Raw genomic sequence first — 19,592 nt, 5'->3', positions numbered from 1 at the left:
TGAACGGGAGAGTAACCGTGTGGGTGGGTGCAAGTAAACAGTACATGGTGCATCGTATGTGCAGCCATGCAGAGCAGAGTTGTATACATGCATCTGCTCAGATCCCTGCGCAGGACCTTACACGGCCGCATCACTTGGGGCAGGGCACGGTGCCCAAGTCTGTTTCCTCATCCAGAAGATGGGACCAGGGGTGGTACTCACCTTCAGGACCCTGCGAAGGTGAAATTACGCACATATGGCCATTAGCGTCACACATAGGAAGCCTTCAGTAAGTGTTAGTTTTTTTAATAGCCATTAGCTTCACACGTAGGAAGCCTTCAGTAAGTGTTAGTTTTTTTAACGCTCATTGCATATGTACAACTTGATTTTGTTGAATTCTAATTCCAAAGAAAAGCAGTATTCTAGAGTCTCCTTTTCTTATTTCCAGGAGCATCTCAGTAGTAAGTAGCAGTAACAGATATCAGTAAAAATAGCTTTTCCCTGAGAATAGAGTTTGTTGGGGATTTATTTCCGTTATTAACTTAAGAATTCAGTTATTTCATACCCTTTAGTGTTTCACAAAAATTTTGAAGGTAGATTTGCACCCGCGTCATGACTGAATGCTCTAATAATCCTTGTAAGAATCAGAAGATAAGTACATAGCTTTTTTCTGACTTAGTAAAATCCACGCATTTATACTGCTGTCAGCCCGTCTTTCAAAGAATACAGGAGAAAAATGCAGGTGAAATTAATTGGCTTGTCTTTAGAATCTTAAAATTCAAATGCATTATTTACTTTTGTAGAAGGGATCCTATCTGGGAGCTCAAGCTAAGTGTATAACTGATGTGCTTACTTCACTCTGACTTCCTCACATCAGTCCTGAGTTTTTCGGTTCCACATTTAGTCGTGTGAAAATACAGTCCAGAGTTTCCCCCTGTGACCACAGGGTTCATGAACCCGTGAAGAACTGTGTGATGCTTTGACTTCTACAGTGATTTTCATTTATTTGTTTATTTTTTGTCTTTTTGCCATTTCTTGGACCGCTCCCGTGGCATATGGAGGTTCCCAGGCTAGGGGTCTAATCGGAGCTGAGCTGCCAGCCTACGCCAGAGCCACAGCAACATGGGATCCAAGCCGAATCTGCGACCCACACCACAGCTCACGGCAACGCTGGATCGTTAACCCACTGAGCAAGGGCAGGGATCGAACCCGCAACCTCATGGTTCCTAGTCGGATTCGTTAACCACTGCGCCACGACAGGAGCTCCTACAGTGATTTTTTTTTTTTAATGACTTTATATTTGTTACCAAAGTTTTTATTACTTCAGCTGTCTTCAACATATTTCAATTACTTATTACCCAGTAACTTTTTTCTCTCGTGTGCAGGACCTCTCCCAGTGTGTTACATGCCAAGAAAAACACATCACTATAAAGAAGGAACCACACGAGTCCCTTGGCATGACCGTCGCGGGGGGCCGAGGAAGTAAGAGTGGGGAGCTGCCCATCTTTGTGACCAGCGTGCCACCTCATGGCTGCCTTGCACGTGATGGCAGAATCAAGAGAGGTAAGCTGGGATCTGGGCCAGAGTCACCACGTCTTCTCCCAAATTCAGCTTCCATTTTCAAAACAAAGACTATCTACAGAGTTTTCTATTAAACATGGCTTTTAACAATCCTTCAGGATGTCCCTTACATAACAGAAGCATAAAGTTAGAAAAATGCCTAATGTAAAGGGGAATTGTGGAAGCTTGAGAATAGTTCTGTTATTTTCTAACAGCTATTCGGACTATTAGATTATTTTAACAGAAATAATAATAACAATCTAATAAATTAGATTATTTTAACAGAAAAGACCCTCTAAGAGATTTATGCTTCCCGCATTACAGCAGGCCAGACACTTTGAGGGATCATCTCCGTGAAATACACGTTACTTATTTTGAAAGTGTCTGTGGGAGTTTCCATCGTGGTGCATGGAAACGAATCCTACTAGAATTCATGAGGATGCAGTTTGATCCCTGGCTTCCCTCAGTGGGTTAAGGATCCGGCATTGCCGTGAGCTGTGGTGTAGGTAGCAGACATGGCTCAGATCCCTCCTTGCTGTGGTGTAGGCTGGCAGCTGTGGCTCCAATTCAGCCCCTAGCTGTGAACCTCCATGTGCCTCAGGTGCAGCCCTAAAAAGCAAAAAAATAAGTAAATAAAAAATAAAGTGTCTGTGTGGGAGGAGGCTCACAGAGGCGGTGGAGCAGAAGGCAAAAGACAAACTTAATTAAAAAGGCAGTGATTTTAGGGATCAATTTGTCCACAGTTCCACATTCCCATCAATACTGTTTCATTTGTAGAGGTGGGTGTGGTAATGGTAAAAACTGCCTTCTCCGTACATTGGTCTGTTCATACGGAAAAGTGGGTCTTAAAGCTATTTTCCCAAAAATGAAGTTGGATCCCTACCTCACACCGTATACAAAAATTAACTGATCCACAACCTAAACGTAAGAATTAAAACTTTCATTTATTTATGTATTTATTTATGCCCTTTTTTTTTTTTTTTTAAGGGCCGCTCCCGCGGCATATGGAGGTTCCCAGGCTAAGGGGTCGAATCGGAACTGTAGCCACCGGTCTACGCCAGAGCCACAGCAACGTGGGATCCGAGCTGCGACTGCGACCTACACCACAGCTCATGGCAACACTGGGTCCTTAACCCACTGAGCAAGGGCAGGGACCGAACCCGCAACCTCATGGTTCCTAGTCGGATTCGTTAACCACTGTGCCATGACGGGAACTCCCCATTTATTTATTTTTATTTTTTTTGTCTTTTTAGGGCCACACCCGTGGCATATGGAGGTTCCCAGGATAGGGGTCAAATTGGAGCTACAGCCGCTGGCCTACGTTACAGCCACAGCAACGCTGGATCCAAGCTGCATCTGTGACTTACACCACAGCTCACGGCAACACCAGATCCTTAATCCACTGAGCGAGGCCAGGGATTGAACCTGCGTCTTCATGGATACTAGTTGGGTTCGTTAACAGCTGAGCCACAATGGGAAACTTTTAGACAAAAGTCAAGTCTAAGTCCTGGACTGGAACTCCACGAACTAAGCCACAACGGGAACTCCTAGAGGACTTTTTTTAAAAAATGGAAAAAACCTTATTATAACTCAATAGTGAAAGATAACCCAGTTGAAAAGAAGATACACAAATGGCTGATGATGACATGAAAAGATGCTCGGTGCCATTAGTTATTAGGGAAATCAGAATCACTTCACACCACTAGGGTGAATGTCATCAAAATGACACTTAACAAACACTGGCAAGGATGTAGAGAAATGGAAGCCCTCCTACATTGCCAGCAGGCATGTTTAACGGCACAACTGTTCTATAAAACATTTGAGCAGTTCTTCAGACAGTTACACATAGTTACCATATGACCCAGCAATTCCATTCCTAGAGAACTGAAAACACGTTCACACGAAAACATGTAGTGAAGATTTATAGCAGTATTTTTTTCATTATGGCCAAAGAGCAAAAATGGCCATTGACTGGTAAATGAATCAACAGATGCGGTTTGTCTGTGCGGTAGAGTATTATTTGGCCATAAAAAGGAATGAAGCGTTGACACATTCCACAATATGCATGAACCCTGGGAGCATGTTAAGTGAAAGGAGCCAGTTTCAAAAGACCACATATGATTTTATTTTTAGTAAATATTCAGAATTGGCACATCTCTAGACACAGAACGTAGATGCATAGTTGCTTAGGGCTCAGGGAAGAGAACTGACTACTAATGGGTACACAGTTTGGGAGTGGTGATTAAAAATGCTATGAAAACGATGAGTGATGGTTGTACAACTCTGACTGTAAACCCATAAAATTATTTACTTTCATTCAATGGTATGCAAATTATATCTTAGCAAGGCAGTCTTTTTAAGTTATTTGTCCTCTTGTGGGATTTTAGGTAATTTTATTTCCTCGTTATTATGTTTTCTAAGTTTTCTACAATGAGAACGTTGTGCTTTAATCATCTGCAAAGTGATGAATTGGAGAGGAGGATTTTCTGTGGGCTTTCCTAGTATAAATGTTTGTGCATCTTATAGAACTACTCCGTTCCTGGAGTTCCCATTGTGGCGCAGCGGAAAAGAACCTGACTGGTAACCACAAGGCTGCAGATTCAATCCCTGGCCTGGCTCAATGGGTTAAGTACCTCCATACGCCGCAAGTGCGGCCCTAAAAAAAAAAAAAACACTACTCCGTTCCTTCCTAACCTTTTATATAATCCTCATTGCTCTTGTGTTTTACACTACTCGGCGAAGCAACCAACACTATTTTTCTTCCTCAACAAGACATGTTCCAGTCACGAGTTCCGTGTCTGTGTGTAGGCCCAGGGATTCTCTCGACCCAGAATGGTCCACTTGCAGGGAGGGGACTTGTGTAGGGCTGTCTCTATATAAAACTGTGTGAAGTAGACGCTATTAAAAATGCATTCCTACGAGCCAAAGATCAAATCCTTCTTTTGATTATAAGGAACGGCAGCAGGAGAAAAGAAGGTGCCCAGGACCTGTGCTCAGCTAAACCAGGGCAAATGACTGGCTCGCCACTGAATCAGAGCCTCAAGCCACACCCTTCCCTATCAATTATTATTTTAAATTTCGAATCGGATTATTGTCCACGAACCGGATTCTTCCTTGGCATTAAAAAAAAGATCAAGAAAATTGTCTTTTACCTCCGCTGAGTCTCTGGGATGAGCGTTTGTTGGTTGGTTTGCAGATCACAGGGTTTACAGGGAAGTGATCACCTGACAGCTCATCTTTCTTGTTCTTCATCGGAACAGGTGACATCTTGCTGAACATCAACGGCATTGATCTGACCAACTTAAGTCACAGCGAGGCCGTCGCTATGCTGAAAGCCAGCACCGCGTCCCCCACGGTGGCCCTGAAGGCACTGGAGGTGCAGGTTGTGGAGGAGGCCGCCCAGGGCCCAGATGAACAGCCGAGCACTTTCAGCGAGAACGAGTACGATGCCAGCTGGTCCCCGTCGTGGGTCATGTGGCTGGGGCTGCCCAGGTACCGAGAGCCTGTCTCCTCTTAGGGGACAGTCACAGTCTATCAGCACACACACACCGCGCAGCACACTCACTCGTCGAGGGGAGAGGCTGTCATGAGATAAAAGTAGCAACATCAAATCAGGTTAATTTTTCCTAGGTTGTATTTTAAAAGGTAAACTTAATTAAGAACTAAGCTGAAACGACATCTGTTTATAAAATGAAGAAAGCCGCCCTGTTCATTCCTACTGAAGGCTCAGGAGGGCCGGCCATGGGGGTGGGTGGTCACTCTGGCTGGGAGGAGCTGGTGGCCTTGACGGACGTTCACCTGACACGTGTGTGTTTCACCAGGAAAACCAGGTGCAGGTGTGGCGCCCCTCCCTGTCCTAGTTTCTCAAAGCCCTCTCTCAATCCTTTGAACGCCTCCTAACGAGGCAGCGTGTAAAGCTGCGTTCTTAGTGGACGTAAGCCTTCGGGCCAAAGCGACGGTGTTCCAGAATAGCTGCTCCCAACCACCTTTGTGAGGAGGTCACAGCTCATGACCGACCAGCCAGCTAGGACCCTGTGCAGTTAGTTGGTCAGCGTCTGGGCGAGAAACATCTGGAATTCCAGCGGGTGGCCGTGTGGTTTTGCACTGAGGTGGGGGGGTGGCGTTACTGTCGCGATGGGTTTCCGGCGCAGTTTAGATTCTCGACGTACAGAAGGATCCTGAAACTGAGCTAGGATGAGACATTTTGACTTTCAACCTGGTATGACAATGACTGAGTCTTTAAAATAAGCAATGAGGATGTGCCAGTTTCCGAGCCATCTAGCTTCATAGCAGTATTTAGCATTCGTAGAGTGCTTTATGGCTTATAAAGTCCTTTCCCATAAGGAACAGTGAAAAGCAAGGGTATTATTGGATTTCATTTGCTAATTTAACTTGCTGACTTGTCTTCTTGGTTAAAAAGAAGAGGGGTTAAAAGAAAACCTAATAAGGCCTAAAATTATAGTAGAATTACAGAGCCCTTTTGGAGACTTTTTTTTTTTCAATGACAAAGATGATTAACTGCCTCATATGTTTATTCCATGCACCAAAAGTTTTTTTTCCCCATTGAAAAATCAACAGTTTTTTTGGGGGGGGGGGGTTGGGTTTTGGTTTTTTTTCTTTTTCTTTTTAGGCCCTCACCCTGGCATATGGAGGTTCCCAGGCTAGCGGTTGAATCGGAGCTACAGCTACCCGCCAACACCACAGCCACAGCAACGCCAGATCCAAGCCGCATCTGTGACCTACGCCACAGCTCAAGGTAATGCTGGATGCTTAACCCACTGAGCGAGGCCAGGGATAGAACCTGCATCCTCATGGGTATCCGTCGGCTTCTCAACCCACTGAGCCACAACGGGAACTCTGAAAAGTCAACATAGATTTCAGTGGCTGCTGTTCACCTCCTGCAGACCTGCCGTCGGAGGGGTCAGCCCTCAGGCGGAGCCCGGCTGCTCTCCCTGAGGAGGGAGGCTCGCCGCTGCCATGTGCCAGGTGTCCCAGAAAACTGCTTATTACCTGCATGTTGCTTTGTTTCCCACAGAAGATTCAGTATGATGAAAATAACCCACACTGTCCTAAAACCCCAGGGCAATGCGTGGGCCTCTTCTCCACCCCAGAAGCCTTTTTGAAACGCTCGTCACTGGGCTAGGAAACTAGACTAGATGGGAAGTCCGAGCATGTTGTGTAACAGCGCAGGTCCCAGGAGTGGGGTGACAGCGGTCCTGAAGGGCCCGCGCACTGACTTCCCGCCGTGTCTGCCTTTGTGGACAGTGCCCTTCACAGCTGCCATGATGTCGTCTTGCGAAGAAGCTACCTGGGAAGTTGGGGCTTCAGTATTGTTGGTGGCTATGAAGAGAACCACACCAACCAGCCTTTCTTCATTAAAACCATCGTCCTGGGAACTCCCGCCTATTATGATGGAAGATTAAAGTGAGTCTTGTTATATTCCATGATGGGAATTCGGGTCTACTGTGAGGGACACACAGTGTAGACCGGGGTCAGCCCCGACTCCAGCCAGTTGTCTGTTCTTATGTAGTTTTACTGGGACGCACCCTCTCATTGCCGGATCGCGAGTGGCCGTGACAGAAAGCCAGTGATTTGCAGAGCCTGGGTTGTCTGTTCACCGTCTGGCCCTTCACAGGCAGGGTTCGCCAGCCGGATCTAGACGGAGGCATGGCCTCTGCTGCCTTGGCACCCACAGCTTTGGTTGGTGAACCTAGTGACGGGCACTGACCCCGAGCCGTTGGGAGACACGGTGACCTGAGCACTCGGGCCCAGTCCTGCTCTGAGAGGCCTCTTTCTCCCGGGCACTGACAGCTCCCTGCATTCTCTCTGTGCAAGGCCATGCGAGAGGGGCTTTGTTACACTCGGCAGCCATCCCAGGGCCCTGCGTGAGCAGTCAGTTCTTCGTTCACGTCCACGTGACGTGGTAGAGGTGTGATAGGTCACAGGGTGCCAGGCTGGGTGTGGGTTACGACTCTTCTGAGCGGCCCCACCAGGTGAGTGCTGCCCTTACACCTGTTCCCATGCAGGGTAACTGAGGGCTGGATGGGTTAAGAAGCGTGCCCGCAACCAAACAGCTGGGGGTGGCTGGCAGCAGTTCAAACCCAGAACTGTCTGGTCTGGAGCCTTTGCCGTTAAGCCCCTGCTGCTCTCACCACGGGGCAGAAGTGCTCTCAGCCTCTGTGCGGCCTCTTTTTCAAAGCTCAGGCCCCGTGGGCAGAGGTGTTCTGTCGAGAGAGTATACACACAGAGAGATGGTTGATTATAAGTTCTTAGTGCCTAGTTCGGGATGAAAGAAACAGATCTTAAAAAGTGGACGCTGGAGGAGTTCCTGTTGGGGCTCAGCAGACACGAATGTGACTGGTATCCTTGAGGACGGAGGTTTGATCCCTAGCCTCTCTCGGTGGGTTAAGGATCTGGCGGTGCCGTGAGCTGTGGTATAGGTCACAGACGCAGCTCGAATCCTGCGTTGCTGTGGCTGTGGTGTAGGCCGGCAGCTGTAGCTCCGATTCAGCCCCTAGCCTGGGAACCTCCATATGCCACGGGTGCTGCTCTAAAAAGATTTTTTTTTAAAAAAGTGAACTCTGGAGTTCCCTTGTGGCATAGTGGGTTAAGGATATGGCATTGTCTGCTGTGGCGCAGGGTCAGTCCCTGGCCTGGGAACTTCCGTATGCTAAAGAAAAAAGGGGGGGAACGCTGACATCCTGGTCAGAATGCTGCACACATGTTTGCAAACAAAGTGCCAGCTCAGCAGCGCTGGGGACAGCGGGTCAGAGTTCATGTGCTCCTGCTCAGTCTTAACGTGACAGAGATGGAAAAGTCGTTATTTTAGGAGGGAAGAGGTGATGGATTAACCACTCGCTAGGTAAGTTACTCAACCAGTCTGGGTCCTGTGGAAATTGAAACCTCATTTGTATTCACACTAAAGGCCAGAAATCATAGGGGACCGAAAGGTGTGGGGACTCATCATCGCGTGCAGGGCAGAACGCCAGCCGCTGAGAGCAGGGGGGGGCCTCGCGCTGGCTGTACCCGAGCCCTGAAAGGACGCGCTGCGGCCGAGAGCTGTCCAGATGGTGGCCGCGCTCCCAGCCTGTCAGCTGGGACTCGTAGGGCAGCAGCGTTTCTTCTCTTAGCCGCGTGCTGCCTAAGTCCATGTGAAAATGACCCTGCTTGCCCGAGAAGCCTCCCCCCGTTCCAGGAGAGGCTGGCGCAGGGGTGTCCTGATGGCCAAGGGACAGCAGTGCAGGCCTAGTCGTCACCCCAGGTGCTCCTCAGAGCGAAGCATCAGACAGTCGTGTTTAAGGGAAACTGGTTTTCACGCTAAACGCATCGCAGGATGACGGTGTCACCGCCGTGCAAACAGTGGCTCCGTTTCTGCCCTCCTTGTGCAGGTGTGGCGACATGATCGTGGCGGTGAACGGCCTGTCCACGGTGGGCATGAGCCACTCGGCGCTGGTGCCCATGCTGAAGGAACAGAGGAACAAAGTCACGCTGACTGTCATTTGCTGGCCTGGCAGCCTGGTGTAGATGTGGAAGCTGCTTCTGAGTCCGGCAGCGACCTTTTTCAGGCTGCGGGACACGGACCCGGGGGCTGCTGTTGGCTGGGGACTGCGGCACCGCAGGGCCACACAGGGCCCAAACCACCAGGCTTCTCTCCTGTTACACCTTAAGGGGGTTCCTCCAGTTCGCCCCGTTGCTTCCTGCTCAGCAGCGGTCTTCCCCTCATCTTGTGAGACCCCATTTTCGGAGGTGAGACTCCGCTGTCAGGACGTGCCCCGTCAGAGTGAAGGCTGCCCGGGCTGGGACCCAGCCAGCCGGCTGCCACGGCTGCGGGTGGCTCTTTGGTGTCAGGAACCGAGTCACAGAGCTCCCCGTGCCCAAGACGAGCCTCAGCGAGACGGCGGCGGGCGCGCTGCCCTGGAGCACGTTTTCCGTTTGGACAAGCCTTGCCCAGTTTTCATCGGTGCCAACATTTCAAAACTTCATCCCGTTTATAAGGTGATTTTTCTGGCTTATTTTATTTCTACTTTAATCTCTCAGTGCTCATAGATGAAGACGTAAGTCTGAGACCACGAAAGAGATTTTTTTTTAAATACTGTACCATTATTAGCATAGCAGAGACTAAAACATGGTATTATCCAGTGACAAAGGAACTGGGGAGCTAATTGTAGGTTAGTGCTGGAGATGGTAAAGCTGCCTTTACTTGAACAGTCCGAAAGCATTAAAGGTTCATTTCCAAAGGAATGTTTTGTGACGTAGGAAAATTTTAAAGCAGTTTTTGCTAAAAAGATCATTTTCTAGAGTTTGTATTATACTTATATCAGCAAACTCGACTGGGAATGTATTTGTGATTTAAGCAGTTAGAGGATAAATATTAGACCACACCGCTGTTAAACACACACTCATCCAGACCACAGCGAAGCAGAAGGTAGACCTTTCTTACCTTATCCTCTTGAATGTTTTAGAAACCCTTCTTTTTTCCCCAATATTTCTTTACTTGTGAACTTGGTTATTTCAGGAGAAAGTCTTAAAGATGTCACACCTGAAACCTATTCCAGATTTGGCGAGGGAAAAAAAAAAAAATTGTCAGTCCTTGGTCACTAGACTCTCGTGGTTTTTTTGAGGTGATTTTGAAAACGAGCAGCCTGTTTGATTTGTCCTTGATTCATCGTGGTTGTCGGAAGAACTCGTACAGCAGTGAGTAAAAGCTGAGTCTTGACCTTCCTGGTCCTATGCACGCTTGGAACGTTTCCTCTAGAGACCTGTTCAGAGTCCGAGCTAATTTACAAGTGGCCTCTTGATGGTGTTGATGATCCGAGAATGTATTTCAAGGTACTAGAATATATGATGAAGCATGACCCCTTTATTTTAAAACTTAGCAGTTGCATCTGTAACGTGTCACAGATTATTCCAGTTAGTTTTTTAATGATTTTAAAAAAACAACAACGTATCTTAACTAAAGAAATGGCAATAATAACTGTTACTGACTCGTTCAGCCTCTTAGCTGCACTGTATGGTCGACAGTTACCCAAGATACAGTGGCCTGCCCCGTGCAGTATATTACTGTTACGTGATGATTGGCTTTGGAAGCAGTTTGTTACTGCAGTGCTTTGTTATTCTAATTGACATGGAACGAGTTTGGTTCCAGCTCCCCAAGTAGAATTTTGTAACCTACTCTGCTTATTTTTTAAAACATTTTGTAAGAATGCACATTCTTGGGGAGTGGCCATCCATCAGCAAATATCCTGGCTGCCACTTTGTTACAAGGAAAATGCTTACAGCCAACCTGGCAGTGTAATGAGTGTTTTGAAAGATAACACTTTTTCAATATTTTTATCATGGAAATCTTGAAATCAGGTTAAGCTAATTGGGTTTTATTACAAAAGACTCTATAGCTTTTTGGTCAGAATGATACTTGGTGATGGCAACGTGTTCATAATTTGCTGTTACTGTCAAAATATTTGAATTCTCTCATTTTGAGCTTAAGTAGTTCAATGTTTTGATGTGTTCTGTGCCTTCAGGTTAAATTACTTCAGGATTTTCCAGCTATGTTTAAATAATGGTGTGAGAATCATTTAGGATGGCAATAAAATCATCCTTTCCCCAAGTGAGACCCCGGCTCTTTTCTTGCACAGCAGATGCTGACTCGTGTGTGGTCCTTCTTATTTATTTGTTCAGGCATCACGTCAGCGTTGCCGCATCCCCGCTTGAAGCCTGGGGATCATGAGCTCGTCTTCTCATCCTCCTCCCGTGGGCAGAACCCGCGTGAGCCCTCCTGACGCGGAGCGCCCGCCCGCCCGCCCGCCTCTGCGGGGCCTCTGGGCCGTGGCCGCTGAGCGCCAGAAACATGACTGGTGGCCACGTGTCCAAACGCTGAAACCCTGCAGGTGTTGGGTTATATAAAGTGACTGCCATTCATTTCACCAGCTTCCTTTCACGTTTCAAGGAGGCTACTAGAAAGCTCGAGGTCGCACATGGCTCACCGTGAATTCCTCCTGGCCGGCGGCGCGGTCTCCTCACTCCTTCCTTGCACAGCTCGTACCAGGCAGTCCTGACACTGGTTTCTGGAGCTCCACTTACTCCCTGCATTAAAAAAGACATTTTTTTTTTTTTTAATTGAAAATCCACTCCCAATGTCCTAGAAAATTAAGCTCAAAACAAGGCCTCTGGTCCGACCCCAATCAGGTTGGCGACAGCCCTGTTGTCCCTGCCCCTCCAGCAGGTGCCCCACGGCCCCGGGTCCTGCCTCCACGCACGCGAGTCGTGTCCCTTCTGTGCATGGTCCCGTGGTCCTGTGACTGGGGGGCACAGCCCGAATGGTGCCCCGTCCCCTCCACCCCCCACTTTGAAGAGACTTGCCCTCCGGGGGGCAAACCTCAGCAGGCCTTGGCCTTGGTATTTATCTCGGCCTCGGCCGCCTGCCTGGCGTCTTGAATCGACACCGTGCAGGTCTGAGCTCCCAGGAGGCCCCGCTCTGCGGCTCCCACGGCCTGCAGACAGCACCCCGTGGCTTTAAGGCACTAAGCCTCAGTCCCCCAGACCTGAAATGTGTTTTCCCAGGCAGCTGCTGCCGCCTCCGCCCATCCAAACCCTCACTCCATCCAGGGAGCTCTGTGCAGCCAGCCCTGACCTCGCCCGGCAGGTCCTCGCCCTGCCTTCACGCCTCCAGCGGGTCCTCCACGTCCGCAGAGGACGTGCCGCTGCGGGCAGGGCTGCACACAACCCACACCCACTCCCCGCCCCCGTCTGGCGCCAAGCCCACTCAACTGACACCCCCTCCAGCCTCTCAGGGCAAATGCTGGCTTCTCTGAAAGACCTTATGAAACTACTTTTATGGTCAGGGACGAGCACTGGGCAAACCGGTCAGGAAGCTGTTCCGCGATCGCTGTGTCCAGCGGTTTTTAAACCGAGACCTGGGCGTCAGCCTCTGCCCTCCCGAGGAACCCAGAGGGACGGCAGCGGGCAGTCCAGGCCTGCCGGGCTTCCCGGGTCCAGGGCCCCATCCAGGCCACCTGCCGGCTCAGCCCGGGGCTGGCCTCCCTTCTGAGGGTCTGGGCAGGGTTGCAGGGAGCAGGTCAGAGACACTGCAGGCCGCCCTCTGGCGTGTGGTGGCTACACTGGGATCCCGGGTCTGGCAGAGAGGAGCCCGTGTGCCACTGCGCGTGCATCAGTCCAGGGCCCACGCTGTCCCCGTGACTCAGATGGTCAATGCTCCTTGGCCACCTGGCCCAGGGGGGCCGGCTTCTCCGCTGTGGGGTACTCTTCCCGCCAGCCCGCCATCCCCGCCCCCAGCACGGCAGGAGGCCCTTCCACCCGGCCCTCCCTTGTCCATCACGGTTCCTCCTCGCCTCCCATCGGTCATTACAATTGTTTACAGCAGCCAGGGTTTGTTGACCGAACTCGGAACGACGGAGGAACTGAGGGCCGCCCGGCCTGCCGTCGCTGTTCCTGCAGCCCTCCGCCAAGAACGCTGCGGAGAAGCGCTCGCCCGCCGCGAGCGTCGCAGCGTCACCCACCACAGCCCAGGTACCGGAGCAACCCACACGGCTGTCGATGGATGGACGGACAGACGGACGGCCAGCCGGCCCGAGCCATGTGTATAAGCGACAGGACACGGGCGACCAGGAGGGCGGCAGGGCAGGACGTGGCGCTCACCTTCGCCCGCAGACATACCAAGCGCCGCCGCCGCCGCCCACGTGGGCGGAGGAGGATTTGCACAGAGCGTCTGCGGAACACGGCAGGAGACAGAGACCCCCCAAGACGGACACGAAGCCCCCAGCCAACACAACTGGGTGGAGCCAAAGGGAGGGAAAGAAAGCAAAGGAGGAACCCGACAGGCCCAGCCCCCCTGAGAGGGGCTGTGGGGGAGAAAGGACCCTGCACCCTGAGAGCCCCTCACCGGCGGGGCGATCAGCCCGCATGGACGGGGCACCGCAGCGCCTGGGGGGGAGCGGAGCAGCGGGACCAAGGAGGACGGAGCAGAGGGCCGCCGGGTCACCACAGCCCGGGACACGCGGGGGCGGTGGGGGGGGCGCTGAGATGCGGGCTTCGGAGGTGCGTTTCCAGGAGAGGACGAGGCTCGGCTGTGAGATACGCTGCTATCAGGCCCACCGGGCCTGACTCTCGCCCTGTTGAACTCATAAGGGACCAATGACCCGGGAACACGTGGAGGAGGCGCCGCGTAGACAGATGTGTGTGTGTGCCCTTTGGGAGCCAAGCCCCTGCCCGTGACCCCCAAGTCGGGCCGCCCCCTCTGTGTTCCACTCAAGGCCACCGGCATGCAGGGCGCTCCACGGGAGCCTGTGGTCCCCAGCGTCCATCACGGCCAACTCACTTTCTGACCAGAGGCAGGTGTGGACACAAACACAACGTGTCAGGATGTTTTTATATATAACCACATTAGGAGAAAGACAAGCCACTGCCTGGAATGACGCTGTGATACGTCTCAATAAATAACTGCTGGAGGACTGCTGGTCTCAGAGAGGCGACAAGGAGCTTTTTCATTCCAGCACAGCTTTCATTACATATGAAACTTCTTAAAACTAAATCTAATATAGAAATACTATACTGGTTAAAAAATGAAACTCATTCATAATGAAAGCTGAGAGAATGCCGTTCCAGATCAAGCTTAGCCTTCCAGTTTGTACTAGGAGCAAGTGTTTGAAGATGGCTCTGGTAATTTCAAACTTCTGCCGTCTTCACTGAGTTCTGTTGGACCAAATATTTCATATCAACCTGTCACTCCGATCTGGACAGAAAGCACATACCCTTCTACCAGAGGTCCCCATAAGAAAGGTCCAAGATAAAGCACATAGAACAGGACCAAAGTTCCTAGTCTGTCTCAAGCATTGTCAGCTGCTATTTACCTGAACACTGTTTTTGTTCTTTGGGTTTGTTTTTTGTTTTTTGTTTTGTCTTTTTGCCATTTCTTGGGCCATGGCGTATGGAGGTTCCCAGGCTAGGGGTCGAATTGGAACTGTAGGCGCTGGTCTACACCACAGCCACAGCAACAGAGGATCCGAGCCGCGACTGGGACCTACACCACAGCTCACGGCAACGCTGAATCCTTAACCCACTGAGCAAGGCCAGGCATCGAACCCACAACCTCATGGTTCCTAGTCGGATTCGCTAACCACTGAGCCACGATGGGAACTCCAAGACACACACGTCTTAAAGGTACAGCGCCTCACTGTATTAGACAATATAGTACATATGTACAGTATATATACGTATAGGTGTTTATAAACATGAGTTTATAAATACAGATGTGTACATTTGCACATATACACACAGACATAAATGGTACTGCCTCGGCCTAAGGAGTCCTATTAAATTCCTTTTGAAATACTTGAAAACTTTACATCCAAATACTGTTTCTCCCCAGCACGTACACGCCGGGCGCCTGCGATGCGGGCCGGACTCGGAGTGAAGGAGCCCCTCGGGGTGAGGAGGTCTCCGTCTCCATCCTCCGACGACGGGGTGCGGGCCAGTGCGGTGGGCACAGCGGATGTGAGGAGGCTGGCAGCAGCACGGGGACGGGGCAGAGGGCAGCACTGCCGAGTCCCAGCCTCCTGCCGCCGGCCCCGCAGCCGACGTCGAAGAACCCCGGGGGCACAGGAACACAGAAACAGAAGGGGCCCTGCCGAAGGCAGCAGGTGAGGTTGAAGATGGTTCAAAATCCAGCCCCAAGCCCCCGGCACGTACACAGACGCCGAGCCCCTGGAAAAGCAGCCCCGGGAGCAACAGCACCTGGAGGCAGGGGGACAGGCAGGTCCCGCTCTGTCCCTGACGGCACAGCTGCCCCAGGGCTAGAGGTGACCGAGCCCCGGCCGAAGCGGCCCGAGCTCAGCGGCCCCCGAGTCATCAGGGCCGGGAAGACCACTCTCGGCTCCCCTCGAGTCCGAGCTGCCCCCGGAGGGAGTGGCCCGCAAAGCCCCCCGGGCCGCAGCCCAAGCGAGGCCCCTGGACGGGCCTCTGACGGGTCTTTACTTTCATTTCTGCGTGAGGACGGGGTGGACCCGCTGCTTCCACTTCCATCCCCGACTTCGGACGCTGCAGTGAGTGAACGGTCATGCCTGCCACCCACACGTCAGGAAGGGCACCGTCTCCAGACCCACTCGAGCCACCAGGCAGAGTCTCAGCTTCAGAGGCCAGCTGCTGCCCCCTCCACCCCAGCCCTGTGAGGCCAAGGCTGGGCTCGGCCCACAGGGGGCGCCAGAGGGAGCCTGGGAGCCCCGCTGTGGACGCCAGTACTGTCCACTGTCCCAGCCGCAGCCCCACCTCTGAACACAACAGGGCTTCACCTTCAAGCTTCTAGATGTCACTCCCAAGTCTCCCCTTTGCTTTGGCCCTGGGGGCACTAACGGCTTCCCCTCGGTGATGAGCCTGTCTCCCCCATGTCACCTCACTTTCGGGTCTCACCCCTGTTTCACCAATTCCTTACACAAATTCTGGCAAAATTATGCTGTGAATGTGCCTTCTCTACTAAGGCAAATTATACACATATATCTCATAACATAGCATCTTTACTCCTGGAGTTCTACCCAAGAGAACTGAGAGCCTAAGTTCACCAAAAAAAAAGTGTTTAGAAAGTTCCTAACTTGAGAGTTCCTCTGTGGCTCAGCAGGTTAAGGACCTGGCACTGTCATTGCTGTGGCACAGGTCTGATCCCTGGCCAAGGAACTTCCACATGCCATGGGCATGGCCAAAAAAGAAAAAAAAAAAAGTTCCTAATGGCATTATTTTTAAACAGCCTCAAACTGGAAATAATCCAAGCAGCCATCAACAGTAGAGTAGATACCTGATTACAGTATTGTCCTAGGGTGGAGTACTACACAGCAGTGAAAAGGAATAACCAGCTTCATTCAACACTGGTCATAATATCAAGTGAAAGAACCAGACACAAAAGGAAACATATGGTGTGATTCCATTCATATGAAGTTTAAAACCAGGCAAAGCCAATCTATAGTCATGGAAAAAAGAACAAAGCTGGTGGCATCACCTCCCAGACCCCAGACAATACTACAAAGCCACAGTCATCAAAGCAGTGTGCTCCTGACACAAAACCAGACTCACAGATCAATCGAACAGAATAAAGAGCCCAGAAATAAGCCCACACACTTGTGGTCGGTTAATCTACAACAAAGGAGGCAAGAATATACAGTGCGGAAGAGACAGTCTCCTCAATCAGCAGTGCTGGGAAATCTGGACAGCTGCCTGTGAGACAATGAGGTTAGAACGTTTCCTCATATCATATACAAACCATAAAACTAGAAGAGAGCACAGGCAGAACATTCTCTGACATCAACTGTGGCAATGCTTTGTGGATGTTTATCCCAAGGCATAAGTAAAAAAAAAAAAAAAAAAAAGGACCTGATTGTACTTAAAACCTTTTGCATGGTTAAGTAGACCATAAGCAAAATGGGAAGACTCCCCACAGAAGAGGTGAAATATTTGTAAATGAGATGAGCAACAAGGGGTTAATATCCAACACGTATACACAGCTCGTACAACTCAACATCAAAAAACCAATCAAAATATGAGAACACCTGAACATTTTTCCAGAGAAGATGTACAGATGGCCCACAAGCACATAAAAAGATGCTAGACATCCTTAATCATCAAAACATGCAAATTAAAACCACAGTGAAATAACACCTCACACCTGTTAGAATGGCCATCATCTAAATGTCTACCAATTACCAGTGTCGGAGAGAATGTGGAGCAAAGGGTGCCCTTTGTGCATTGCTGGTGGGAATGTAAATGGGTGCAGCTGGTGTGGAAAACAGGAGGTTTCCTCAACAACTAAAAAAAGAACTACTATATGACCCAGGAACTCTACTCCTGGATATATATCTGGAAAAAAATGAAAACAACAATTCTAAAAGATAATGCACCCCAATATTCATAGCAGCATTAGTTGTAATAGGGTTCGGAAAAAAACTCAAATGCCCATCAAGAGACAACTGGATTAGGAAGATGTGAGGGTATATACGTAAACATACACACTGTGGAATATTACTCAGCCATAAAAAAGAAATGACATCATTTGTAGCAATGTAGATGCACCTAGAGATTGTTACATTACTGGAGTAAGTCAGACAAAGACAAGTAATGTATTAAAATATGTGGAATCTAGAAAATAATACAAATGAATGTATAAAGCAAAACAGAAACCATCTCACAGATACAGAAAACAAACCAGTGGTTGCCAAAAGGGGAGAGAGAAGGAGTAGGAGCCTGCTAGGGGTAGGGGATTAAGGAAAAGCCTGCTATGCACAAAATAGTTAAGCAACAATGACACGTAACTACAGGGAAAATATAGCCATTATCTTGCAATACATTTAATGAAGTACAAATCTGTAAAAACTGAATCATGGGAGTTCCCATTGTGGCTCAGCAGTAATGAACCCGACTAGGATCCATGAGGACTCAGGTTCGATCCCTGGCCTCACTCAGTGGATTAAGGATCTGGTATTGCCATGAGCTGTGGTGTAGGTCGCAGACATGGCTCAGATCCCGCACTGCTGTGGCTGTGGTATAGGCCAGCAGCCACAGCTCCCATTCAGGCCCCAGCCTGGGAACTTCCATATGCTGTGGGTGCAGCCTTAAAAAGAAAAATAAATAAACCACCGAGTCACCTGAAATTAATACTGTAAATCAAGTCTACTTCAATTAAAAATAAATAAAACAGGAGTTCCCCTTGTGGCTCAGGGGATTAAGGACCTGATGTCTCTGGGAGGATGCAGGTTCCATCCCCGGCCTCGCTCAGTGGGTTAAGGATCCAGCACCACGGCCGTGGCTCTGATCTGACCCCTGGCCTGGGAACGTCCATAGGGCTGGGGTGTGGTCATTAAAAAAATATTAAATAAATCTTTCGGGAAATAAATGGATGGGTGGTCGTCAGGGTTGGGTGAGAGGGTATAGGGAGCGATGCTCAGGGTGCAGAGCTTGAGGTTGGGAAGATGAACATTTTCTAGAGACGGACGGTGGTGAAGGTTCCCAACAAGGTGAATGCCCTTCATGCCTCAACTGCACCCTTCAAATTCCTTAGAAAGCAAATTTTATGTATATTTGGCCACAATAAAAAGAAGCAAAAGAACTATCCTTTCTTTGCTCGTAGATCAGTGATGTTGGCAGGACACCCCCGGCCGCTGGGTGACGCCGGGCCTCGCCGGGGATGACTTCAACGTGGGGACCGCCGGCAGGTCCATCTCGTCGCCAGGGCTCAGCGGCTCCCTGGGGGCCTCTCCTCCTGGTCTCACCTTGTGACCGACCACCCAGGTCCACACAACGGGGAGTTCTGACCTGGGGACGCAGGTGTGCAGCAGACAGAGGGCTTATTCACAAGGCAGCCAAGCCAGAACCAGCCTCCGACCTGCTCCCCAGGCGGAGGGCCCGAGGGCCGGGGTGTTTATGGGATGAGGGCTGCAGCAGAGGCAGCCCGGGCGGGGGCGCGTGGAAGGCAGTGACGGGAAAGACGCGCAAAACTAGGCTGCAGGCCTCTGCGCTCAGAACCAGGGCAGGGCCACGAGCTGCCGGTGGGATTTTGACATCAGGGATTCTCTCGCGCATGCCCGGGGGAGGGTCAGGGGGCCTCTTCAGTCTTAACAGGCTCAGCTGGAACTAGACACAGCTGATCCCAAGTTCCCAGAAAAAGACTGTTTCAGCTGCACGCTACCTAAAGGACACGGGGGGCCTCTGAAGCAACAATTAAAGGGAGCTTGGTGAGTGAGGGCAGGTTACAGGTGAGATGGAGTTAACCAAGGGTTGCCCAGGGGTTGACCTCAGCTCAGCCCGCCGTTCTCCGCGGCAGCCCAGGCTTCCAAGATAAAGGAAGTGGGAGCCGCGCTAAGACTGGGCCTGGAGAGGGCACAGCATCACCTCCCAAGGTTCGGCTGCTGCGGAAGCCACAGAGCCACCCAGATCTCAGGAAGAGGACGTTACATTAGTCAATTCGCCCCTAATATCGGAACCCCCAAATACACACAACTAATACTAACAGACGAGGAGAAACTGGTAGGAATACAGGAACAAGAGGAGAACTCTAACACCCC

General features: G+C 50.4%; 1 protein-coding gene and 1 long non-coding RNA gene across 20 annotated transcripts in view; one reads left to right on the top strand and one right to left on the bottom strand.

Moving 5' to 3' along the window:
• The window catches only part of LNX2 (ligand of numb-protein X 2), a 370,946-nt gene extending 359,803 nt beyond the window's left edge, over positions 1–11,143 (top strand). For 11 of the 12 annotated variants that reach the window (XM_084981341.1, XM_084981344.1, XM_084981343.1 and 8 more), the window contains 4 exons: positions 1,365–1,542; positions 4,800–5,031; positions 6,805–6,963; positions 8,928–11,143. In XM_084981341.1, the coding sequence (XP_084837467.1) occupies positions 1,365–1,542; positions 4,800–5,031; positions 6,805–6,963; positions 8,928–9,063 (705 nt within the window). In that variant the 3' untranslated portion in view covers positions 9,064–11,143. Of the gene's footprint in view, positions 1–1,364; positions 1,543–4,799; positions 6,060–6,804; positions 6,964–8,057 lie in introns of all 12 variants that reach the window. The other variant, XR_014819051.1, reaches the window with a different exon arrangement.
• The window catches only part of LOC110255797 (uncharacterized), a 440,685-nt gene that overhangs the window by 350,069 nt on the left and 71,024 nt on the right, over positions 1–19,592 (bottom strand). For 3 of the 8 annotated variants that reach the window (XR_014819120.1, XR_014819122.1, XR_014819125.1), the window contains 2 exons: positions 11,520–11,619; positions 3,641–5,120 (listed from right to left, as the gene is read on the bottom strand). This is a non-coding gene — a long non-coding RNA (uncharacterized LOC110255797). Of the gene's footprint in view, positions 1–2,587; positions 7,764–11,519; positions 11,620–19,592 lie in introns of those variants that run through there. The other 5 variants (XR_014819123.1, XR_002336628.2, XR_014819126.1 and 2 more) reach the window with 3 other exon arrangements.

This window comes from Sus scrofa, chromosome 11, assembly GCF_054392235.1.
Source record: "Sus scrofa isolate SSC_HxYL_T2T_F1_AM1 chromosome 11, Sscrofa_HxYL_maternal_Yorkshire_Landrace_v2.0, whole genome shotgun sequence".
Taxonomy (NCBI): Eukaryota; Metazoa; Chordata; class Mammalia; order Artiodactyla; family Suidae; genus Sus; species Sus scrofa.
This window is presented reverse-complemented; position numbering and strand designations above follow the sequence as displayed.